Source organism: Rhinatrema bivittatum, chromosome 10 (genome assembly GCF_901001135.1).
Source record: "Rhinatrema bivittatum chromosome 10, aRhiBiv1.1, whole genome shotgun sequence".
In the NCBI taxonomy this organism is placed as follows: Eukaryota; Metazoa; Chordata; class Amphibia; order Gymnophiona; family Rhinatrematidae; genus Rhinatrema; species Rhinatrema bivittatum.
The window spans coordinates 58,277,059-58,303,910 of record NC_042624.1 but is presented as its reverse complement, the minus strand read 5'-3'; the positions used below and the strand labels follow the sequence as shown (position 1 = coordinate 58,303,910).

At 40.5% G+C, this 26,852-nt stretch overlaps 1 protein-coding gene across 3 annotated transcripts in view; it reads right to left on the bottom strand.

Moving 5' to 3' along the window:
• DENND1B (DENN domain containing 1B) overlaps window positions 1–26,852 on the bottom strand; it is a 505,088-nt gene that overhangs the window by 50,365 nt on the left and 427,871 nt on the right. For all 3 annotated transcript variants that reach the window (XM_029617745.1, XM_029617746.1, XM_029617747.1), the window contains 4 exons: window positions 22,387–22,427; window positions 8,696–8,764; window positions 4,449–4,505; window positions 2,417–2,527 (listed from right to left, as the gene is read on the bottom strand). In XM_029617745.1, coding sequence (XP_029473605.1) covers window positions 2,417–2,527; window positions 4,449–4,505; window positions 8,696–8,764; window positions 22,387–22,427 — 278 coding nt within the window. The remainder of the gene's footprint in view (window positions 1–2,416; window positions 2,528–4,448; window positions 4,506–8,695; window positions 8,765–22,386; window positions 22,428–26,852) is intronic.

Sequence of the window (26,852 nt, the reverse complement as noted above, 5' to 3'; positions counted from 1 at the left end):
AGGAGCAGCAGTTTGGGACTTAACCCTGGCTTTCTTAATTCTCAGCCCACTGTCTAACCACTAGGTTACTCCTCCACTCCTTGATACCTACAGTTATAGAGCGTATATTCTTTATAACATATATGACTAACGCACAAGCCAGATGCAAACAAAATAATATAAAAATCAGAATTTATGTTTTGTAGGAAAATGTAATCTTAGGATAAGGTGGTAGGCAGTGTACCTGCTTTTCTTTAGAATAAGCAAAGAATGAATTTGCTTGCTTTCTATCACATCATACCAACATTTTTTTTTTATATAAATACAATGCATACTTCTAAGAAATCAGAAATGCAAGATTATCCAAACAATACCTAGAAACAGTTTATTAAGGTTAATACCCTGATTAATCGCTAGGGTTACCAGATGACTCCAGGTCATAAGATATAGGCTGAACCACTCCTGGTTTTAACCTCACTGAAGTCAAAATCAATTTCAAATCTGGTTTGTTTTTTTTTATCCCAGTTGTTTTCGGCTGCTCATTTGTCCTCCTAGCTAAGTCACAATCAAAGCTGGGATGTTGTGCAGTGAGCCTTCAATTTGTAACTACCCAGGGAAATGTTTTCCACTATTTTATATTCCCTCCTATTTACTGCCAAGGATGCAATAGCACTTGGGCTGGTGGCCATGCAGCAGAGCTCTTGTGGGGCTCTGCAATTATGGGTCCTAAATTCAGCCACCAGGTGTCACCATTGTGCAACAACTATGACTTCTGCCCAACCCAGGGACTGTGAAGGCAGCATCCCTAGCTCCTGCTGACCTACAGGCCGATACAGAACGGTGCGCTCGGCTGAGTGCTCCGTTTAGCCCCCGTTTGGCTGCGCGTTTTTGAAGTGCTATTTTTACCCCTTATACTATAAGGGGTAATAGCGCGTGGAGAACGTGCGGCCACCTCCCCCAAAACTAATAGCGCTCATCACATGCAAATGCATGTTGATGAACCTATTAGTTAGTCACCCGAAATACAGAAAGTAAAATGTGCGGCCAAGCCGCACATTTTACTCTCAGAAATTAACCCCTGTCCAAAAGCAGGCATTCATTTCAGACAGCACCGGGCAAGTGTACAGAAAAGTAGAAAAAACTGCTTTTCTGAAACACCCTCCGACTTAATATCATAGCGATGTTAAGTCGGAGGCCCCAAAAATTAAAAAAAAACAAAATTTCTTTAAAAAAAAAATAAAAAATCTGCCCGCAGCCCAGAAAACGGACTCTCAATTTTGTCGGTGTCCATTTTCCGAACCTGTGGCTGTCAGTGGGTTTGACACCCGATGTCGGTAAAATTAAGCATCGGTTGTCAGACCCACTGACAGCCGCCGCTTCCGCTAATAAGGAGGCGCTAGGGATGCACTAGTGTCCCTAGCGCCTCCTTATTAGTGCTGGCACTAATTTGAATACTGTATCGCGCGCCCAGGAGAGGTGCCTGGGCGCACGTCAGGAGAGCGCTCGCCTCAGAGCGTCGGCTCTCCCGCAGTTTTTTGGTTTTTTTTTTTTAATCGGCCTGCTAGGGAGTAGAAGACCTGAGCTAGGCCTGCCCTCAAATCTGCTTTCTGATAAGTACAGTGATCACCACTGTACCTTTTTCTATACAATGCAAATGGTTAATTTTATTGTATAGTTTTTTTTTTTTTTTTTTTTTAATTACCAAGAGGTCCATACTGAACAGCATAGGGAGTAGTAAGTTATCTGGGTAATGTTACCTGGATAACTTTATTCAAATTCAGTGGAACACATCCGATGAATGAAATTTCGTAAGAAATTAAAGTCATGGCTGATGATCATTGATACAATCTGAGGTATGGAAAGAGCACAATTTGCATTCTGTCTACAATATAGTTTTTATTTTGTTTTATTGCTGGTTATAGGATTTTGTTGTGTTGTATATGTATTTATGATTGTACACTGCTTTCAGTGATTTGCTTAAATCAGGAAAGTGGTCTACACATTTTATTAAATATATAAACCTGGATAAAATCCAAGTTATCTGAATAACTTTAGGAATGCTTTCTGGCATGACCAGACTTACTCGGATAACTTATCCAGATAATGTTGAAGATTGGTATCATCCTGCTACGTTAGCCCCACCCTGGAACACCCCTGAAATGCTTCTGATTTATCAAGGTAAGATTTATCTGGATAAAAACTAGCTGGATAAATCAGCAGTAGTTGGCATAGTAAGAAATTAAAATCCCACAGTGTGCGTAGTTAAGTCTGAAATTAGCTGGGCAAATGACTTTGAATATGGACCTCGAAGTGTCTTGATCACACAAGGGGGCAGAATGTTGTACATATAAATCTGCAATAATACACTAATAAAAGAAATCCAATTTCTTTGTTCTTGTTTGTTTTAAGTAAGAGTAGGTAGTATCATAAGCAATACCTGGGCAAGTCTCCTCTTCTCGGAGCCTTCTCTTCTCTGATGGCTTAATGTATAGCTCTGAGCAGAATGTACCAATCCTGTGCTCTGGGTTGCATAACATTCATCACCCTCCTGCCCAACAAAAGAGATAATCAACAAGGCCTAATTACAATTAGCTCAAATCACGATACAAATCTGCACAAATTCTTTCAAGGAGCGTGCAGGCAATGAAATTAATAGAGTGGAATCCTGAGGTCATGCCATGTTCCTTACTACGGTATATAATCCAATTATATTTTCAAACAGGCTAAGAATATATGTAAATCTATACATATATGGGTGAATTTTAAAAGCCCAGCATGTGCCAAAGCTGGGAGATATTCGCAGAAGTTGGGCCAGTGTGCGCTGCATGGATTTCAAAAGCTGCCTGAGTGTCTACTAAACTCTCCCCACTTATATGATAAAAGCAGCATTTGAGCGCACATGCACGCGTCCATATAAAATTGTGCACCTATTTTATACCATGTGCGCATATACATATGTATGCTATAAAATGGCTCTGTCCATTTGCGAGAGCCTGCAGGCGCATGTACATGTACGCCTGCGCAGTTGTTTAAAAATTACAACCATAGTTTTCATCTATTAATTTAGGATATGTTGGATTGTTGCATGGGATTGGAGGATTTTCAAAGGCTATGCCCAGTATTCCTTCATCAGTCCTGATATATTTTTTTAAAGTAAGTTATCCTCATTATGGGCCTGATCTTAAAAAGCACTTTACTCGAGTACGTGGGCTTTTGAAGATTGCTACAATGCACGCCACTGAATTGTCCATAGGATTTACTTGCATAGGTGCGCTTTACTCGAGTAACTGGCTTTTGAAAATTGCTATGATAATAGTTACATTTACACGTGCAAATCCTTTTGAAAATTCACCTGCATTTGATTGATTATTAGAACATCTCTGTCAACCAGACAGTTCATCTCCTGCCCTTATTCAAATAACAGATGAAAAACAGGACATGTTGCATTGACAATCCTCCTGAACAACCACAGCGTCTCCTTCCTTGTAATGAGGGGGATGAACTCTGAATGTACACTTTATTCCTTTAGTTTTCTTGCATGATAAAGTATGTGAACTAGTGATTCTCACATGGAATGACGGTATATAAAACATTTAAATAAATAAATAAAAATGTGCATGTGGCCTTTAGAATCAAGGGCCAACATGTATAACCACTCATTTAAATGAATATTTGTAAGGGGTCATTTTTAAGCAGATAAACCTGTTTTGTTTGTTTTTTTTAAACATTAAAATTCTAATTACACAACAACAATTATACCATGCGCAAGATTTATCAGTGTAGTAAACTGAATACTGATCAAATATCTAGACAGATGACATAAGATATCATCATATTCAGCAATGCAGTTTGAAACCAGATCTTTCATTTTCAAAAGTAAATACTGAAAATCATTTAAAAAAAAACCCCACGTTTTCCCTTTTGTTTCAAAATGAATACATTTTATTTTACAATTAATGAATTTGATTTCAAAATGAAAACATTATAAGTAAATAACTATAAAGGGAATACACTATCATAAATGTCATAACAGGCCTCCACCACTTCATTTGGGCTCATGTGAAGAAAGAAAGAAAAAAAAAAAAGCACAAGTGTGATTTTCTGAAACTAAGAGAGACAACTACACCTTCTGAAGTATCTTTAAGGCTAAGTAAAGACTCTCTCACCTTAAATTCTCAGCTTGAAGTAAAGGCTTCAATTGTGATATCAAAGCAGTCAACTTCATGAAAACATACAGCCTGATAAAAGCTGTTATAAGACCTCTATTGTTCCATTATATAATATGTAAATTGTAAAAGAGACTACTGAGTGGTTCCACAGAATGACAGATACTTGCCAGAGGGCTCAGTATAAAAAATGTATCTTCGAACAAAGGGCTAAGCATATTTCAAAAGTCATTAAAAACAAATCTCATGCGATATGCTTCAAACCAGTGCAAAAAGGAAGAAAAATGTTAAAATGCTACACACCTTTTGCTTCAACTTACTCTTCACTTCTTTTATTCCCTGCTTGGCATGGTTTTTTGCCTAGAAAATTAAAACAAAAGTGATGAGATCATCTCAGCAGGATGCGAGTAGTGCTCAGAGGATCAAGCTTAATCAGCTACAGGAGGATGAAACTTTATTCAATCGGGTCCATTTTAATACAAAGAAAGATTTTGACCTTTTAAAGAAAATTACATCCTCTGCCTCTCCCACCGTTTCATGTGCAATATTTCAAAAGTCTGCCCAGCTGACAGCACTAGGTGTCCTGTACCTGTTAACTTCTAAAGCTGTTGTTTCTGAAATCCTTTAAGTTGCTCACCTGGACATTCCCCTGCAAGAAGTCATGTTCAAAACAATGTCATAAATTACCTTACTTAGAGTGTATCTGACCGGCTCAGTGGAATCATCCCTGCTAGCACAAATCCTCACAGAATTCTGCACCATTCAATTTGTAATATGAGCAGGGTACTGAAAGAGTCATAATAACTGAACAGTAACGGTGTGAAATGACAAAGTTGGCTGTATGGCAGGATGGACATGTACTCCCTCTATCCTTCAGTTTTGGCACAGTCAAGGCATACGCTATTATAGGCATCAGGGAGAGCACAACTCTGGTCCCTCAAGGGCCACAAGGCGGCCTGGTTTTCAGGATACCCAAGCTATTCAAATTAACTTTCTTTCTTAGCCTAAATGTATGTACTACATAAATATGTATCTGATAAATATACATTACTGATATCCTAAAACCAGACACAGAGCTGTGCACCCCCTTTCTCTCATTCTCTATAAAGAAATCTGTTTTCTGCTTTTGCCCTTCAATACTAAAAAGAATGGTTGACTAAGTCAATTTGTGTTACTCAGCCTTTATCTGGCTTCTATCTGCAAAAGGAACAATGAGGAAAACCTGAAACTGAAATGCCAAGCTTGTCAAGTAGAACAAATTCCTTATTGTGTATCTTGACCACTTCAGTGCCATGGAAAAACTAGAAGGAAAGGGTTTCCGTAAGGAGCTGGGTGAAATTTCTAAGGTTATGGAGGAAATCAACTTGTACAACGTTATAAATGAAGACAAGTAATAAACAGCTTCAAAAGATCAAAATAACTACTTTCCAGAAAGACAGCACCTCCCTCATGAGCCCTGAGCTGCTAAAGAAGTATTATAGTGTTAGTATATGTGGTTTCTGCATATGTGTACTGGGTCGAGCTTGGAATTTCAACAAATACATTATAATCGCAATTATCTCCCTCTTGAGACTGGGGCAAGCCAAAATACACGTTGAGGTCTCCCAAAACTTTTCCCGAGGTCTCCATCTTCCTTTGTACAACAAGGTCAAGGTTTTTCTTGTGGATTATCTTTATACACTGCTATGAGTTAAATGTTTTATTTGATTGTTATGCACAGTTCAACTCTGGGCTTTGCTTCCTTATGCAATGTTTTGTTTTGTGATATTCAAGGGCATTTCAAATTATTTGCATCATATGAAAATCTATTCAGTGGCATGGGGAGCAGCAAATTATGCAGGTGAGCTTGCCCGGGTATCTTTAGTAGGGAAATTGTCTCACTAATATGCCTGAACAATTACGCAAGGTGCAAATGCAAATCTTTTGGAGGGGCAAGATCAGGGAGGAGTTTGGGTGGGATTTAATAAAATGAGGAGCAATATTGCACCATGCGATAGCATAACGCATGCTATCGCACGGTTTTAACGCTGGAAATAACTACACCTTTTTTCCTGGTGTTAGGCTGTGCGACATGCCTGAAATGGCTATAACTTGTTCGCGATAAATTTTTGGAATTGCATTTTGGCCGTTTCTGGGCTTGGGAGGGGAGAAGGGAGAGGGGAGAAGGGAAAAGGGAGAAGGGGAGAAGTGGAGAAGGAAGAGGAGTGGAGTGGAGAGACAGAGAGCCTCACTGTGTGCACCTATTTATATCTCTATAGGAGGGCCATCTAATGGATCGAAGTGAGGTGTTGGTGGTGGTTTAGGGTTCAGGGCCAGTTCTGCATGTAGAGTGAGATGTACGAACAGCACAGTTCACCTTGGTGAAGATTTGACAATTCAATAGAAAATGTCCAGTTAACAACCTTTCAATGTAGAAAGGAAAAACATATTTTATAATACAATGCCATCTTAAATGAATACTGGCAGTATGACTACATGGCTAAAAATCTTTTTTGCATACTAATATCTCACTGAGGTGGCTGTCTTTCCTCCATCTTTCAGCTTTGAGGGTCAGACTATCCAGATTTCCTTGCGTGCTCAGGACCTAGGTATAATTGTGGATTCCTCTCTCACACTTTGGCAATGTATTAATTCCTTAATAAAATCTTCCTTTTTCAAAATGTGTGTGCTTTGCTCTGTGATGCCATTTCTTTGCTCTTCTGATTTTCTTAATGTTGCAAGCTTTGGTTTCTCTCTTCTTTGGACTACTGTAGTTCTCTCTACCTAGGCTTACCTGCGTCTTCTATTAAATCTTTACAATAAATCCAAAATTCGGTGGCGTGCCTAGTGACAGGTACCCCAATTCAAGGTAGATTTTTATAAATATGCACGCGCATCCATGTGCACGTGGTTCCAGGCGCACAAACATGGACACATGTTTGTGCGCCTGGTGCACGCATGTTATAAAATACCAGTCCTGCACGTACATGCACACTGGATTTTCATGTCCGAGTGGGCGGGTGGACTAGGAGGGAACTTTCCTATCCCTAACCCTACCCTTTCTACCTCTTCCCCTCTCCTCCCTGACTCCTAAACCTACCCTAACTAACCTATTTTTATTTTTGAACTTACCTGCTCCTTTGAGCAGTAGTAAGTTCTGTGCGCTTGCAGCTGGCCAGCACGCGCTTCCCCCGGGACAGTGGCTAATGGCGCTGTCCTGGCCCACCCTTCTGGCCCATTCCTTTTGCAGGGCCCGGCACTTCTGCGCTTAACGGGGGTTATGCATGTGGCCAAGCCCGTTCTAAAATGCGCGCGGTGCGCAAGACCCAGCCACATGCGTGGCCCTTTTAAAATCGGGCCGTTCGTGAGCACATTTCTCCAGTTTTGGCTACTTTACACTGACTTCCCATGGCTAGTCACATTCACTTTAAAGTGTTATGTCTAGTCTTTAAAGTCCTTCATAATCTTGCTCCACAATGTATTATTTCTGTTTTTCAGAAGTAACACCCTGTAAGGGCGGTGCGCTCTGCTTCATAAAATCTCTTGGATATAGCATCTCATGTCCATTAAACTTTCTATGTCCCTGTTTTCTGTTGCTGCTTCCCTTGTTTGTGGAATTACTTGCCTGATGAGATTAGGGTACAGTCAGACTTACTTTGTTTTAGGAAATTGCTGAACACACACTTGTTCTCTATGGCATATACTAGAGAGCATCTTCTGCTTGTTGTGAACTCTTTTGGGTTCCTTTTGCTAATGTCGCGCTTGTATGAATTTTTCTGTTGTATTTGTTTTATATTGCTGATATTGTTTTGCTTTGTCGTGTTTTAACTGTGTATGTACTGATGTAATCCACTGAGAACTGTAGATCAGTGGAATATAAATTAATCAAATCATAGTGCCTTGCCAAAGCATATAGGGGTATATTTTCAAAGGGCTGTGCACATAAGATACGCGCGCAACCCCCGAAAACCTACCCCTGCCTCCCCTTCGCGCACCGAGCCTATCTTGCATAGGCTCAGTGGCGCGCGTAAGTCCCGGGGCAGGACCGAGAACTCCGGAACAGCCATTGGGCTGGGGGATGGAGAGCCGACAGGCGTAACTTCTTCAATAAAGGTCAGGGGATTTTTAGTTAGGGCTGGGGTGCTGGTTAGATAGGGGAAGGGAGGGGAAGGTGCAGGGGAGTGGAAGGAAAATTCCGATTTCGGAGCGGCCTTGGAGGGAACAGAGGCAGGCTGTTCGGCTCGGCGCGCGCAGGTTGCACAATTGTGCACCCCCCTGTGCGCGCCAACCCTGGATTTTATAACATGCGCACGGCAGCGCGCGCATGCTATAAAATGGGGCGTAGATTTGTTCGCACCGGGTTGCGCAAAAAAATCTACGCCCGCGCGCATGTTATAAAACCTGGCCCATAGTGTAAAAAAACCCAAACCAAAACAACCCTCTTCCTACAGTTGCAACTTTGTTTGAGATAGAGATCACACAGCAGTCCCTCTTCAGTGTTATCGTATTAAGAGAAAATGAGATAAATATGCCATGAACATAAAATAGAATGGAAATGAAAAAGAACTTACAAATTTGTATGCCGTCTTTACAGCAGGGGTAGCTTTAGTCACTGCTGTGTTGATTAGTGTACCCCCTTTCTGTTAAAGTAAAACATACAGTATTAGAAATGGAATTGATCATGTCATTTGATCAGCTGACGAGATCCCGTGACAAACCACAATTTTCAATATTCCACCTACAACTTGAGAACGATAACTAAATACCAAGAGACCAAAGGGAGAATTCATACCACTAAATATACAGTTTATTTTAAAACTGTTCATTTAATATCTGTTTAGATTCAATTGCCTAATGGTTGACAACAAAAATTAAAATTAAAAAATTTATATTTACTCGGTTAATCTGTTATACTGCATCATTTCACCAAAAGGCTTGCCTTTAGACATCCCATTGTATGTAAACCGGTGTGAAATTTCGAATCGAATATCGTTATAGAAAAATAAATAAATAAATAAATAAATAAAAGTCAATCCAGGGAAACCTGAGGCTCCCATGGTCAATCAATATCTTCACTTGGAATCTTTGGCCCCTGAAATACCACATAAGGAGGCAGTTTTCTCTCTCAGTGTCCAATTGGACTCTAAATTTTCTCTGTCTCACCAAATTTCAAGAGTTGTCCAAATGTCTTTTTATTCTTTCTGAGTAATTTTGAAAGGAAAATGTAAATGCAACATACTATTGTAGAAATTTTCAAAAGCCCATTTATCTGTACTAAATGCCCTTTGAAAATTGTTACGGTATACTATTGAACTGTCAATAGGTTTTATTTCTGTTAAGTGCATTTAATGTGGGTAAATGGGCTTTTGAAAACTGCTATTATAGATTATTACATTTTCCTTTGAAAATTGCCATGTTTGTGTTTTGTCGTTTAAAACCCGTTTTGGATGCTCATGACCTTCTAATTTTAATACAAGAATTAGTTTTATCTAGCATTGATTATTCCAATGCTTTGTATTCATGGTAGACCTGAAATTTAACGTACAAGTTTTACAAAATACAGCAGCTTGCTTAATTTTCAACGAAAAGAAGTATGATCATATAACTCCCTTGTTGGAAGATTTGCAGTGGTTACTTGTTGCATTCATTTTAAAATGTTATGTTTAGTCTTTTGAGCATTGCATAAGGGTTAGCCAAGTTATGTATCTAACCTTTTTTTTAATATTTATTGTCTTTTAACATCATTGCATTCCTATCAGTGGTGCTTACAAAAAGACTTCCTCCAACTACTGAGATTCAGTTAGAGTTTACCTAACAAAATTCTTTTAGCTATCAAGCTCCCTTTACTGTGGAACTCACTTCCACCTGAAATTAGATTTGAGCTGGACTATTTAAAATTCAGAAAAAAACTTAACGGCTTGGCTCTTTTGACAGGCCTTCAAACAATTGAATATGGCTTTATCTATTTTACATCCTAACAAAATTTTTTTATTTTTTTTTATTATTTGTTAGGGTATTTTAATTTGTCTCTTATTTATTTGCTATCATATGTTTGTGCTATTTTTAGATGAACTCTTTATGTAGTCTCTGTAAACTACATTGATTTTATTAACCATGCAATATATCAAATCACAATAAGCAAACATCAGCTCTAGGGGCTGATGTAATAAAATGAGCTATTCTTAGTGTACTTTTTTTTTTTTTTACCACTGATTTAGCGCTTTTTATGTGCTAAAATAATTACTGATGCAATATCAGTTTTAGTGTTAAAAAACCGTGTCATACTCTGGCATGAAAAGAGTGCTATTTTTAGTGTGTTTCATGCAAATGAAGCACTCCTGCTGAAATTAGCTAGTACTTCCAATACAGCAAAAAACTTTAAATCTAATGTTAGTATTTTAATACTGAAACTACCTTCACTTTCAGAGGTGAAGTTAAACAGTTAAAGTTTGATAAGACAGAGGTCTTTAAGATCATGAGAGGTCTTGAATGACTAGATGTGAATCGGTTATTTACACTTTCAGATAATAGAAGAACTAGGGGGCATTCCATGAAGTTAGCAAATAGCACAATTAAGATTAATCGTAGAAAATTCTTTTTCACTCAACGCACAATTAAGCTCTGGAATTTGTTGCCAGAGGATGTGGTTAGTACAGTTAGTGTAGCTGGGTTCAAAAAAGGTTTGGATAAGTTCTTGGAGAAGTCCATTAACTGGTATTAATCAAGTTTACTTAGCGAATAGCGACTGCTATTAATTGCATCAGTAGCACGGGATCTTCTTGGTGTTTGGGTAACTGCCAGGTTCTTGTGGCCTGGTTTGGCCTCTGTTGGAAACAGGATGCTGGGCTTCATGGACCCTTGGTCTGACCCAGCATGGCAATTTCTTATGTTCTTAAGTTTAAAGCACTTTTCTTTATACTGGAAGTCAATGGGTAGAAGGTTAAAGGTACCTCCCAGGTTTGGTGGTCTGGGTCAGGTCTTTTGGATCTCGTTTCAAGGTATGCTCATACTATGTACCTCTATAGGCAAAGTTAAATTTAAAGCACATCCATTTTTAATCGGAGCCAATGGGCAAAACAGGTACAAAGTAGGAACATGCACATAGGGTTGGGAGTTCCAGGTCTAAGGCTCTTGAGTTTAAGGGGTCTTGGCCCCAAGTGTATGCCCACACTTCATAACTGTTCTTCCCATTGATCCCCATTAACATTTATAGCCTGTGTGTGTTGGTTTCAGTGCTCCCAGGCTTGGGCACCTTGGCTTATTTATTTATTTACAAATTTTTTATTTTTTTGCATCATTTCTTTATTAACTTTTCCAAGAGAATACACATTATACATCTTAGCCTCAAGAGAGAAAGATCAACTTAACTGCTACCATGAACAACAGTCTCTGGTGCTATAGTCTTTGGTATTTTTATGATATTCTTAAGGGATTACTCCTCCCCCTCCCAGGTTTTGCTAGCAAAGTAATGATTATCTCCATAGTAAGCTTATAATGTTGTTCGGGAAGAAGTGCTGTACTGGCTATCTGAATTTTGCAAGAGCAAGTCTTTCTTGGACTGTGGAAGGGTATCCCAGTAGCTCTTCCATATCTCCCCACATAGGCGTTGGGCTCTTAAAGGTTTACTGCCTGCCGACATGTATTCAAATTGTAGGAGTGCAAATAATCGGTTTCTCCAATGTTCCTTCTGCGGCTTATCCTTCAAAATCCAGCCCGCCATAATGGTTTGTATGCCAATGAGTAATGCTTTTCGGAGAAAAAACTGCTCTGGTTCTGCAAGTACATTCCAGTCACTGTTAAACAGACGAAATAAGCATATCTTCCGCTCTCTTGGGATTTGTATGCCCACCATACCCTCTAACTCTATTAAAATATAAGTCCAATACTGACGTAATACAACGCAGTCCCAAATGCAATGATAAAAGGTTCCTTTTGCATTTTGACATTTTAAGCACTGGTCTGAATCACAGAGTTTAGCTACGTACATCCAAGAACGTGACATATACATGCAGTGCAAGACTTTAAATCCCACTTCCCTTAAAGTAATATTTTCCGATATAGTGTAACACCCGTTCAATATCTCCACGACTTCCGCCTGAGTTAACAATATCTTTGCCTGTTTCTCCCATTTGGACTGAATGGTAGACATCACTGTGACATTAGGTAGTCCCCCCAGAACCTGGAAAAGGTGGCACATGAATTAGGTTTGCGCCCTATAGAAGAGAAAAAATTCTGTAGAGCCCCAAATTTTTGGACATCCTGTGGGTCAGTCAATATGGTGTAAATATAATGCCTTGCTTGAAGATAACCATAAAAATCCTTGGAAACTATCCCATATGTTTCCTTTAAATCTTGAAAACTACGAATCACTGACAACTCAGGCGTTAAGAAGTGTTGAATTCTATCCATAGACTTCCAGTTCGCAAAAACCAGCGAGTCCTGACGTCTCGGGAATAAGGGATTGTCCTGAAACGTTAGATATGGTGTGACAGTTCCTTTCATTCCCAGCTTTACCTGGCATAAATATCTCCATGCCTCCCTCCCTGACTGTAAAAGTAAATTCCCCTTGAACTTTCCGGGAACCCCCAAACCCGTTATCTGAAGAAGATTACTTGGCCGATACGGGGAGAACCAGTCGCTTAAAAATGAATGAGGAGAGCATAGACTAGTACCATTCAACCAATCATAGATATGTCGTAGAATGCATGCCAAATTGTAATCGCTCCAGTTGGGACATGAGAGACCCCCCTTCTCCCAAGTCTGCATCAGTGTCTGGAGAGAGAGACGTGCTTTATGTTTACCCCAGAGATAGGCCCGCACATTTCTGTGTATGCGAACAATGTCCGGTTTTTTCAACCATAAAGGTATCTGTTGCAAGACATACAGCCACCTTGGTAGCTCAATCATTTATCATTGACAGGGAAAATCCTGTTGTTAAAAAGGTAAAGCGGACCATGTCCGTAACTTTTGTTCCATATTTTTAAGTAAAAGGTCAATGTTCGCTCTATACAGGGTGGCTATGTCTCTAGTGAGATGAATACCAAAATGCCGCATCTCTTTGTTTACCCATTTTAGCAGAAAGGGTCCTTCCCGCGTCGTTTGTAACGTGCTTCCCAATGCCATAGCTTCCGACTTGTCAGTATTGATTTTTAGACCCGCAAAGGATCCAAAGTGTTCTTGGTGGTGTAATACCCTTGGCTAAGGATTGTTGCAGATTCGGTAAAAACACAAGGACATCATCCGCAAAAGCTGAAACTTTAAAGTCCTGCTGTCCCACCCCAAACCCCGTGATCTTAGGATCGGCCGCTATTCTACATAATAAGGGGTCTATAGAGAGAACATAGAGAAGAGGGGACAGAGGACACCCCTGCCTCATGTCCTGGTATAGGGGAAAGTCTTCTGACACCTGCCCATTTGCAAAGATTGCAGATTTAGGATTATGATATAGCATTGAGATACACTGCACAATTTCACCCTTAATACCATATCGGGCCAGGACAGAGAATAAATATGGCCAAGACACCCGGTCGAATGCTTTTTCTAAATAAATCCAACCACCAAGGCTTCCCACTCCCAGTTGTAGACATTCTTCCATAGAAATAAGTAGTTTTGTCAGATTTTCACTAATAGTCCTTCCCCTTACAAAACCAGCCTGTTGTCCCATGATAAGATGAGGGAACACCATGTTTAATCTATCAGCCATTATTTTAGCGAAGACCTTAGCTTTGAAATTTAGCAAGGAGATGGGTCTATATGAAGCTGGAGATGATAAGTCCTTACCCGGTTTTTCTAACACTGTAATGAATGCTTTAGTAACCCTCTCCAGAAAGCACTGACTCTTTTGTGCGGCTTGATAAAAACGTAATGATGCCTCAGAGGCCTGAGTAAGTAAAATTTTGTAATATTCCGCTCTCAGATCATCGGGTCCTGGGCCTTGCGTCGTTTGCTCCCTTTTATTACTGCTGTCAGTTCATCCAATTTAATAGGACCATTTAATTTTTCTAGTCACTCTGCAGTAATTTGTGGTATCTGAAGATCTTTGAAAAACTCTGCCTCTTTTCTATTTCCCCCTTTCCTGTCCTCTTTGTAAAGAGTTTCATAAAATTGTCTGAAGCTGGCACATACTTCAGTACTGAACATAAGAACATAAGAAATTGCCATGCTGGGTCAGACCAAGGGTCCATCAAGCCCAGCATCCTGTTTCCAACAGAGGCCAAACCAGGCCACAAGAACATGGCAATTATCCAAACACTAAGAAGATCCCATGCTACTGATACACTTAATAGCAGTGGCTATTCCCTAAGTAAACTTGATTAATAGCCGTTAATGGACTTCTCCTCCAAGAACTTATCCAAACCTTTTTGAACCCAGCTACACTAACTGTACTAACCACATCCTCTGGCAACAAATTCCAGAGCTTTATTGTGCATTGAGTGAAAAAGAATTTTCTCCGATTAGTCTTAAATGTGCTACTTGCTAACTTCATGGAATGCCCCCTAGGCCTTCTATTATTCGAAAGTGTAAATAACCGAGTCACATCTACTCGTTCAAGACCTCTCATGATCTTAAAGACCTTTATCATATCCCCCTCAGCCGCCTCTTCTCCAAGCTGAACAGCAATAACCTCTTCAGCCTTTCCTCATAGGGGAACTGTTCCATCCCCTTTATCATTTTGGTTGCCCTTCTCTGTACCTTCTCCATCACAACTATATCTTTTTTGAGATTTGGCGACCAGAATTGTACACAGTATTCAAGGTGAGGTCTCACCATGGAGCAATATAGAGGCATTATGTCATTTTCCGTTTTATTAACCATTCCCTTTCTAATAATTCCTAACATTCTGTTTGCTTTTTTGACTGCTGCAGCACACTGAGCTGACGATTTTGAAGTATTATCCACTATGATGCCTACATCTTTTTCCTGGGTGGTAGCTCCTACTATAGAACCTAACATCGTGTAACTACAGCAAGGGTTATTTTTCCCTATATGCAACACCTTGCACTTGTCCACATTAAATTTCATCTGCCATTTGGATGCCCAATCTTCCAGTCTTGCAAGGTCCTCCTGTAATGTATCACAGTCTGCTTGTGATTTAACTACTCTGAATAATTTTGTATCATCTGCAAATTTGATAACCTCACTCATCTTATTCCTTTCCAGATCATTTATATATATATATTGAAAAGCACCGGTCCAAGTACAGATCCCTGAGGCACTCCACTGTTTACCCTTTTCCACTGAGAAAATTGACCATTTAATCCTACTCTGTTTCCTGTCTTTTAACCAGTTTGCAATCTATGAAAGGACATTGCCTCCTATCCCATGACTTTTTAAGTTTTTGTAGAAGCCTCTCATGAGGGACTTTTTCAAACGCCTTCTGAAAATCCAAATACACTATCTCTACCGGTTCACCTTTATCTACATGTTTATTAACCCCTTCAAAAAAATGAAGCAGATTTGTTAGGCAAGACTTGCGTAAATCCATGTTGACTGTGTTCCATTAAATCATGTCTTTCTATATTCTCTACGATTTTGATCTTGAGAATAGTTTCCACTATTTTTCCCGGCACTGAAGTTAGGCTCACTGGTCTATAGTTACCCGGTTCGTCCCCTGGAGCCTTTTTTAAATATTGGGGTTACATTGGCCACCCTCCAGTCTTCAGGTACAATGGATGATTTTAATGATAGGTTACAAATTTTAACTAATAGATCAGAAATTTCATTTTTGAGTTCCTTCAGTACCCTAGGATGCATACCATCTGGTCAGGTGATTTGCTACTCTTTAGTTTGTCAATCTGGCCTACTACATCTTCCAGGTTCACAGTGATTCCGTTCAGTTGATCTGACTGGCTGTCCCTTTTCATCTCTGAGCTTATCTATAAATGTCTTACCCCTGTGCATGTGTACCATGTTAGCCAATAGCTTCCCGACTTATTTCCGAATCGGAATAATTTGTGTGCCCCCTTATTCAAAAGCCGTTGTGCTCTGTAGTGCAACAACAAGTTGAGAGTCTGAAGAATTTCCTTATAATCGTTCTCATGACCACTTTACTTGCCTCCCAGTATAGACTGGGGTCTATCTTGTGGTCCTGATTGTGAGCTGCATACTCTACCCATTTATCCCTTAAGAACTGATGAAATTGATTATCATTTGCCAATTGGCTTGGAAACCTCCATATTCTCTTTCTCGGGTCATTACTACCATCTTCAGCATCTAACCATATGAGTGCATGGTCAGAGATCATAATAGACCCAATTCTTGCGAGCCTTATTTTGGGAAACATAAATTCCGAGACTAGGATATAATCTATGCGTGACATCGTCGCATGAGCCCTAGAGACATGAGTATAGTCTTGTTCCGTGGGATTCAGCATCTGCCATATATCTAAAAGTTGAAGCTCAGTGCAAAGATATGCTATCCCCCTTAGTCTGAGAACTTACTCCCTGAGAGTGGTACTGTGATTTGTCTAAACTTGGCTCATGCACACAATTAAAATCTCCCATTAGCAAAAGGGGACCTTTCATAACCGGTAACAGCATACCCACCAGACCACGAAAGAACTGGTGGCTGTTTGTATTTGGTGCATATACAGAACAAAGAGTGACCTCACGGCCTTGTAGTTTACCTGTGAGAATAAGTATCCAGCCTGCCTCATCAGAAATTTGTTGTGACAACTCAAATCTTAAATTTTTATGAATTAGAATGGCTGTACCCGCCTTATGACCTATCGCTGGCACATAGAAACATTGTCCTACCCACCCCTATTTTAGCTTCTTACTTTCTCCGTCTGACAGGTATGTTTCTTGAATGCTTACCACATCTGCCTTATGTCTTTGAAGTGCACTTAAAATTTTCTGCCTTTTGATTGGAGTACCCAAACCTCCCACATTCCAAGAGCAAAACCTTAGGTGACCTATCCTACAGGCAATATAAATGTACTCTGTTCCCTCGACCCATCTCTGTGCCCGCTGGATGGCCTCCCAGCCAGGACCTCCAGCGTATGTGTTTCCCAAACTCCTGAAATTATTAATTTGCTTGGTATCTTACCAAGGAGACGAGCGTGCTTGTTAGATAGTTGAATTCTCCTAGCAAAACCTTGTGTAGATCCCCTTCCCTCCATCCCCCCAATCCCATGTTCTTTAGCATTACCTTTCCTTCCTCCAATCATAATCCCTGTTGTACTCTCCCCCATTGATATTAGAAACTGGCCCCTCTCTAGAGTAGGGCTAAAGGACCGTGAGTTATGCGCTCGGGTGCTCCCCCCCCCCCCCCCATGATTTCACCTCACCAGACCAGAGTGCACATCAAAACCAGTAAACATTGTTGAACAAGATAAACATCAAATATATAACCTGAGAACTCCTTATAGAACCTATAACCAGTCTTCAATTACTGCACAGGTTCCCATAGCTTCAACAAGAGTTCTGGTGCCCTCATGACCAGTCCAACTCTCAAACAGCAAACTGCTTATTATGATAGCAGTCAGCGATGCCCCTCCAGCTTTATCTGGTACCTCGAAGTTGAATACTTTCCCATCTTTCCATATTCGCAGAGTGGCTGGAAATTGTAGAGCAAAACGAATATTCTGATTAAAAATATTGCTACAGGTTTGAGAGAAGAGTTTTCTTTTTGCCGCTACTGCTGCAGAGAAATTCTGGAAAATAATTATTTTATATTCCTGGTATTTGAGCTCCCTTGTTTTCCGGAAAGCCACGATTACTCTCGATTTTTTAGTCCAGTCTAGGAACTGGGCAATGACCAATCTCGGCTTACGGTCTGTGTCCTTCCTTGGACCTAAACGATGTGCTTGCTCTACAGTGATTTTGCCCACAAGATCTTCTAATTTCAACGCCCATGGCAGTCAGTCCTCTAATATTGCTTTTAGTTCTCCTTCAGCAATACTTTCTGGGAGCTCAAGAAATTTTAAATTGTTTCAGCGTGCACGATTCTCCAGATCTTCTAGTTTTGTTTCCGCTGTTTTCACTGCAGTCTCTAGTGTGGCGAGCTGCGTGGTAAGCACCATATTGTCTTCCTCTACCGTTGAAATGCGCCCTTCTGCTATACCTATACGGCGTCCTATGTCCCCCGTTTCTTTCAGGGCTTGCAGGTTTGTATTAATGCCTGCAAATTTTGGCTCCAGCCCTGCTACTACTGCTTCTGTCAGCTGTGTTACTGTGTTCTCATCTAGGCTCGGTGCCTCCGTTCCCCTCTCTGTACGTCAGCCATCTTAGGCTTGGGGTCGGCGGATTTTATTTTTTCTTTTCTCACCGGTTTAGTAGCCATGCCCTCGTTTCAGGTATTCCGAAGCATTCCGAAGGTATTTTCTGATCCCATGGCTGAATTTGCACTGCAAGGAGACTGTTTTATCCAGAAAATCCGGCTTTCATGGGGGGCAGCACCTGGAGCCGAGAGATGTGTGACTCGCCCGACTCACCGCATCACGTGACCTCTATTTACAAATTTTTATATACCATCATTCGGTGGGTTCCATCATAACTGTTTACAACATTTGCATAAAAGTTTCTAATCCAGTTTCAATTCCTAAATTCATACATATAAGTACTACAATAAAATAAGAAAGAATAAAATATATATAAAATATTAGTTGCAAGTAAAACGTATCAAAAGTATAATAATAATTAAATGTAATATGATTGGAGTTAATTAAATGAATTATGATCGGGTTCCTAGGCCTGGAAGATCTAGAACCAACACTTCTGGTCGTGGGAACCCTGTAACCAGGACACCTAACTCTGTTAGTTCTGGAAACAATTACCCAAGACTGGGGGTATTGGTTGGACAGTGCCTGGGAGCACTAGAACCAACATCTCCAGACCTTGGACTCAGTCCCCAGCTCAGACAACTTCTAATCTAGGACCTCCAGCAAAAGACCCTCTGATCCAGGACCCTCCTTACCAAAATCTCCTAATGCTGGTAAACCAGCACTTTTCTCATTAGCTCTTAATAATTTTGATTTTACTAATGTTTTTACTTTACTATCATTTTATCACACTTTAGCATATATTTGTCTTACTACATTGGTAGTAAAGTTAATTTTTAGCGCATTTAATTTCTATAATGTTTGGCAACAGCAAGAAACGGCTACTACAAACACTCATAATGAAGCATTGTTTACAGAACTTAAAAAGAGGTTGGTTTGAATAGACAGGTAGTTAATACGGAATAAACATGATTCGAATTTGGTAATACACTCGGTGGCTATACTGTCAATTGATACGACAGTTTGGATAGGCAGGGAGCTGCAGTTTGTTTACTTAGAAAAGGAATTGTTACAGATTACTGATTACTTTTCCTATAGAGATTGTTCACTAAAGATTTTTGCCACATGCACAGAATAGTAAAGATCATTTGGACAGTGAGGTCTACTGTGTTACCACTGTTGACAGATTTATTTATTTATTTATTTATTTATAGGCTTTTATATACCGACGTTCATGTATTGGTACATATCATGTCGGTTTACATAGAACTAAGTTGGAAATTACATCGAACAGGAAAGAACAATAGGGCTAACTTCGAAGAACTTGTAGATAAGATAAGAAAAACTTAAAAGTTGAAATTAAATAAGGGAGAAGATTCACAATGCAGCTGAATAAAGCAACTAACAATCTATACTTCTATTCCTAGAAAGTAATCCAAATATATGTTTAGATTACTTTTCTAAGTAATAGGTTACAGAAGGGGATTATATTTTGCAAAACTCATTGGGTTACATGTTAAGAACATAAGAACATAAGAAAATGCCACACTGGGTTAGACCAAGGGTCCATCAAGCCCAGCATCCTGTTTCCAACAGTGGCCAATCCAGGCCATAAGAACCTGGCAAGTACCCAAACACTAAGTCTATTCCATGCTACCATTGCTAATGGCAGTGGCTATTCTCTAAGTGAACTTATAGCAGGTAATGGACTTCTCCTCCAAGAACTTATCCAATCCTGTTATTTAGTATGAAAACAATCCTAGCTGTTACAATCACGTTGACAGCACTTGTTTTTGTCTCATGCATGTACAGACCAGAGTCTTGGTTCTCTTCTTACCTCACCCATCGTCCTGTGAGCATTTCCTCTGGTGGATTCTCCTCTGTTACCATCCCACTATCATGTGGTGTGCCTCAGGGTTCTATCCTAGGCCCTCTTCTCTTCTCCCTGTATACTAATTCCCTTGGTGCTCTGATTTCCTTTCATGGCTTTCAATACCATTTTTATGCTGATAACTTCCAGATTTCCCTTTCTACATCAGTTATTTTATTATAAATCCAGTCCCAGATCTCAGCCTGCTTGTCTGACATTGTTGCCTGGATGCCCCACCACCATCTTAAACCCATCCTGGCCAAGAGAGAGCTTCTTATCTCCCCCCCCCCCCCCCCCCCCAATGCCCACCCTCCCCTTTTTCTTTATTTCTGTGGTCATCTTCCAATCCCCTCAGCCCCTAGCCTAGGAGTCATCTTCAACTCATCTTTCTTCTTCATGCATATCCAAAACACTGCTAAAACATGCTGTTTATTCTCTACAACATTGCCAAAATCCATCCCTTCTTTTCTGAACACACTACCAGAACTCTTATCCACTCTCTCATCTCCCGCTTAGACTACTGCAACCTGCTTCTCACAGGCCTCCCAATGGCCATCTTGCTCCAATACTATCTATCTGAAATTCAGCACTGTGACTTATCTTTCGCCAAAGTTGCTAACCCATATAAACCCCCTCTTTGGAAGTCAGTGCATTGGCTCCACTTACTCACCTACAAGTGCCTTTGCTCTTCAGCTCCTCACTTCTTTTCTTCTTTTATCTTTCTCTACACCTCTCCTCGTGCACTCCACTCAGACAAATCATTCCTATCTGTACTCTTCTCTTCTACTGCCAGTTCGCAACCCTGTGCTTTCCACCTGGCTGCACTATGTGCTCAGAACAGACTTCTTGAACTGGTGTAAATCCCATCTAAAAACCCACCTTTTTGAGGCTGCTTTTAAATCTTAAGCCTGATTGTCTGCGTTCAGTCTCATTAACTAATTTTAACCATTGTCTCATTATATGAAACTCCTTAAGTTTCTTGACTTGTATGCTTATCTTGATAAGACTGTAAGCTCTATCAAGCAGGGACTGTCTGTTACATGTTGTTTGTACAGTGTTGTGTATATCAAGTAGTGCTATAGAAACATTAAGTAGTAGCAGCAGCAGCAGCAGCAGCATGTTAATACCTTGTATTACTACTAGACCAGTGTGTCTTATTGCTTAAAGCAGCCAAATGCTCACCAATTATACACCATATGGAGTGAATTTTCAAAGGAGTTACACGCGTAAAACTAGCATATATAGCAGCAATTTTCAAAAGCCCATCTAAATGCATAAAACCTTTTGAAAATTCAGCCCTATCAAGTGAATTTTCAAAGGAATTCCATATATAAAAGTAGTAATCTTCAAAAACCCATTTATGCATGTAAAACCCAGTTTTACACACGTAAATCCTTTTGAAAATTATCTTCATTGTGTCAGAGCTGAAGAGAATTCCCAGCTGCAATTAATCTACAACTTAAAGAGGAGCCACAACATAGCACTCTCCCTGCTGACAAATGTTGTCATTCTGAGTCAAATTTACAATAAAAGTACAGAGATAATTTGTAATTTGATAAAATAATCAGTTGACCATATGCTAAAACAAGCCTTATAGGTTCTACATCATGGCTATCACTCTGGGGTAGACTATCAAAATGATGGAAAGAAAGGCTGCAGTAGGCAAAAGATGCTTTCATTTATAAACAGTTGTACTTATTTACCAATAAAACCAATGTGGTGTAGCATCAATAGGCTACAACAAAGGGTCTTCTATTACAGCTGTCACTGTTTGTATAAAAACCATTCTGCAAACAAAAGTACTCTACACTAAACATGATAAAGCTCCTATCACTTCCTCTGCCACATCTACCTAATAAGCATGGTATGCAAATGGACAGAGTGTGCCATCAAACTTCTTGGCTGCATTCACAAAGGAATCCGGAACTCAAGAATTTGAATACATTTCTTATCAGGCTAGGGCCACACCAAGCAGACTGGCTGTGACAACATGCACTACAGTAGATAAAAATAAAACCTTATGGACACAGACATTCATATTGAAAAATTAAAGAAAATATAGACATCTTTTCAAATATTGACCAATGTTAGTTTAAACATCTTCTCAAATACATTGATTCTTCATAATTTTACAAAATAGAGAACGTCAAAAAACAAAAGGACCTTCCTACCTTGACCGTCTGCATCCACTGTTGATAAGATTTTGAATTTCCTAAAATTTGTTAAATAAAGAAACGTGTTAATTATGGAGTTCTTTAACAGAAGATAAAATGAAAATGACATAGCCAAGGTGCTGACTGGTTAAGGTTGCGAGTCTCAGTCTAGATTGCGGGTTTCCCAGCCCAGTCCTGGAGGCACGCCTAATTGTATGGTTTTCTGGATAGCCAGAACGAGACCAATTTCTAGTAAGCCGGCCAGTTGCAAAGTTTTCTGGAGAAAGTCATCAGGATAACTGAAGCCAAATATTCAACGGGACAAGCCTCCTGCTGAATATACTTGGCTAAAGTTACCAGAGAAAGTTATCCGGGGATTTTTGCTACTGGCCGGCTTACTGAAAATTGGTTTATAAAACAATAAACATAGAAGCGGCTGAGCAGTTACGGAGCAATAGCGGATGAGCAACCCCCCCTCCCCCCAAATCAATCCCATCACTCAAGTGTGTAAGCTAGCAGGATGAAAAGAGGTTTTATCCTTCTCCTGTTGGCTTGAACGGTAAATGCTGTAACAGGTGATATTCATTTATTCACATCCGTGGCCTTGGATTGGTCCCTTCACTCAGTAGCACTTGTCCACTACTTCTCATTTTATGGAGGAATGGGAGCGAGGGGTGGGGCTCATTCGCCTATCCACTACTGCTAATTTAAGGAGATCAAGAGAGAGGGAAGTGCTGCTGTTCCTGCTCAGTCACTTGTGTTATTTGTGGGGGAGTTCTCTGGTTAAATTTAGGCTGGGCTTTTTTTTTTTTTTTTGCCATCACGAGCTAGCAAGAGGTTAATATTTGGCGCTAGCCAAGTAAATGTAAACCATACCCTGGAATGTCCCTGCTCTCCCCCCCCCCCCCCTTTAATCTGGCTAAGTTTTAGCCACGCAATGACTTACATGGCTAAAACATAACTCATTCAGCAGAAGGAAATTATAAAACCTGGGGTCTGTCCAGTTAAGCCCTGAACTTAGCTGGACAAACCCCTTTGAAAATTGACTTCAATGAATACACATGAGATAGATTTTTATACACTGGGTCTTCCAAAGCATGCAAATCTCTCTCATGCATATTCATTACAGACATTCTGAAAATCAGACTTAGTTAGGCATTCCTCTGGGACTGGGTTAGAAAACATTGACCTAGAAGATAGGTGACATTTGTCTACAGCAGCACAAATTGTTGTTTGAATCTGCACCATGAAAGACCTAGGACTGGAAAACCAGGGTTAAAAGCAGGTCATGATGGAAGATTACACATGGGAGAGCTTAAATGGTGCCTATTAGCTATGTTCAATGCTAGCCTTATATTTAGAAGTATTAGAAAAATAACCAATACTTTAAAATTCATATTAAAGAGGGCAACCTTAGGGAAAAAACTCCACAACTTCAAAAAATAGGAAAATTCATACTAAAGCAGAATCTTATTTGTGTTGAGAAAACAGTAGGGATGTGCACACTATTTTTTTGGAAAAACTTTTTTATTGTTTTCAAATAACATATACCAACTCTCAAGTGGGGAATGGACTCTGTAGACCCCACTGGCAATGAACAAAGCAGAAGTTGTAAAACAAGATTAGTTCTCCATATCCCCTCCCCTCCCCCCCCCCCCCCACCCACTCCCACAGCCTCTCCGAGATGTATAAGCAATACAGAAACACAGTTCCAGGATCCAAATCCTGTAAAGCAGGTAGATTATCCAACCGGATAAGAGAGTGTGGACTAATCATACATTATTGAGAATTAAACTTCGGGCTCTGTGTGGCAGAGATTGCAAAAAAGGCTCCCAAATCTTTAGAAAATTCCTCTGGCGCGAGGGGGAGTCTCGTGTAGAGAGAGATTCCATGTGCGCATCAGGTGGTGGAAATGATTTCGCCATTGCCAAAAGGAAGGGGGAGTTGTTTCTTTCCACTGCAGTAAGATCTGTTCCTTCCCCACATAACACGCCTTTTGAAACAGAAGACGTATGGAAACCGTCCGTATTGTCATCAAAGGCAGGTGGTCAAATAATAAAGCGCGTGGTGAAAAGGGAACAGAAACGTCCAACAAATCATTTAAGTACTGCAACACCCGCCCCCAGAATTTCCTAATGCATTTACAGTCCCAAAACATGTGTGACCGTGAACCCGCTTGTAAGTTACACTTCCTACAAATTGGCGAAGATATTAACTGAGAGCGGCAGGCTGCCTGAGTGGAGACAAAGGCTCTCCAAAGAAATTTAAATTGCATTTCTTGGTAGTATTGACTGGAAATCACAGCCGTGATATATTGAAAACCTGCTTTAATCATATTACCAGTTAATTGGAAGGGGCGATCCTTCTCCCAGCGATCCTGCAGCAACAACCACAGATCTGGCCCACGATTCAGACTCAGGTGTTTATAATGTCTAGAGAGGGAGGGAGGTTGATTTCGATTTAAAGACAGGAATTTTTCCAATTTATGAAAGATAGCAGCCTGCCGACTCTCAGCAGGCAAGGAGGAAACATAATGTTGCAATTGTAAATAGAAAAATAGGTGACCTGGAGATAAACCATATTTATCCTGTAATTCCGGCCATGGTAATAGTTTGCCTCGAGAGTCCAAAACATGACCTAAATGTGTCACCCCCTTCAACACCCATTGTTGAAACCCTAATGACTGAGAACCAGGTAAGAACTCTGGATTCCCCTTGATGGGAAGCAAATAGGCACAGTGCCGTGGGATGGCTAGATATCGAGTCAGGAAAAGCCAGGCTATCAACAGACCAATAACCCCAGACAACAGTAGCCTTTGTGGGTCTACTTGTAAGATGTAGTGTAGATTAAACAAGGCCAAAGGGTGCGTTCCGCCTCCATATTTACCCAGAAAGAACTCCTCAGTATCCATTCACGCACTATGCAAAGATTACTGGCCACATTATATAGTCCCAGATCAGGAACCCCCATGCCCCCCTTTCCCCAGGCAGATTTAAGATAACGAAGGGGAATGCGCGCCCTTTTCCCTCCCCACAGGAAGCGTCGCATGGATTTTTCCAAAGTAAAAAGATCTGTACGCTTCAAAACGATGGGTAGGTTTTGGAAGAGGTAAAGCCACTTTGGTAAAATTGTCATTTTGAACAAATGAATCGTCCCGCCCAGCGACAATGGCAAGGTCATCCAAAGCTGCAATTTATCATGAGTGTGGGAGAGAAGGCTTTGAACATTTAAATGATACAACTGGGAGACATGAGAGGGGAGAATGACACCCAGATACTTGATACTATCGACAGCCCATAGGAGGGGGAATGGCCCTCCCCAGGTCCCTCGAAGTGTGCTGGGGAATGCTAAAGCCTCTGATTTGTCCTTGTTTAGCCTAAGCCCCGAAAAAGTGCCAAAGTCCTCAAAAAGTTGAAGAAGGGGGAGTAGGGATATGGCGGGGTCTGTGAGAAAGACCAAAATGTCATCTGCATACGCGGCATATTTGAAAGTTTCAGTCTGGAACCTCACTCCTTTTACAGCCCGATGACTCTGGATGGCGAGTAAAAGAGGTTCCAATTGTAATAGAAACAATAAAGGGGAAAGGGGACAGTCCTGTCTGGTGCCCCTCCCCATCTTAAACTCGTCCGATGTCATCCCATTGGCCACAATTTTAGCTACGGGGACATTATAAAATAATTTAATGGTATCATGAAAGTAACCATCGAATCCCATATATTCCAGGACACAAGACAAATATGCCCAAATCCACCCTATCAAAGGCCTTTTTGGCATCGAAGCTGATGACCAGATAGGGCGTATCAGTCTGTTGACACAAAGTCATTGCCACTAATACTTTTTGGATGTTAGTAAGAGCATGTTGGCGACGAACAAATCCCACCTGCCCGGGTTGTATCAAAGTAGTAAGCAGGGGGGCCAGACGTTCTGCTAGTATTTTAGCTAATATCTTTTGGTCCTAAGAGAGATGGGTCTGTAGGATGCTGCTTCCAGGGGATCTTTCCCTGGTTTAGGGATTAGTGTAATGTGAGCTAGGTTGGTATGTGGTGGTTAGAGCCATTCAAAACAAGAGTGTTAAAGGCCCTGGTCAATGGGGAGGCGACAGAGTTCAGGAGAGTCTGGTAAAATTTGGCCGGGTACCCGTCCGGGCCCAGGGCTTCATAAGATTTGGCCATTCGTATAGATGTTGCACCTCATCTTCAGTAATGAGCCGATTGAGTCTCAAGACTTGTTCCTGTGTCAACCGGGGGAAATTAAGAGTAGATAGGAATTCTGTGCAACGTTCTGAATTCCATTGCCCAGCTGTATAGAGGTCAGTGTAAAAACTTTGAAAAGTTCGCAAAATGTCCATCGCGTCCGATGTGACCTGGCCCATTCGTGTCCTTACGGCCGGGATGAACTGGGAGCCCTGATGAGATTTAATGAGATTAGCCATAAGTCTACCAGGTTTTTTGCCATACATGAACAGTTTGTGCTGATAATAAAGC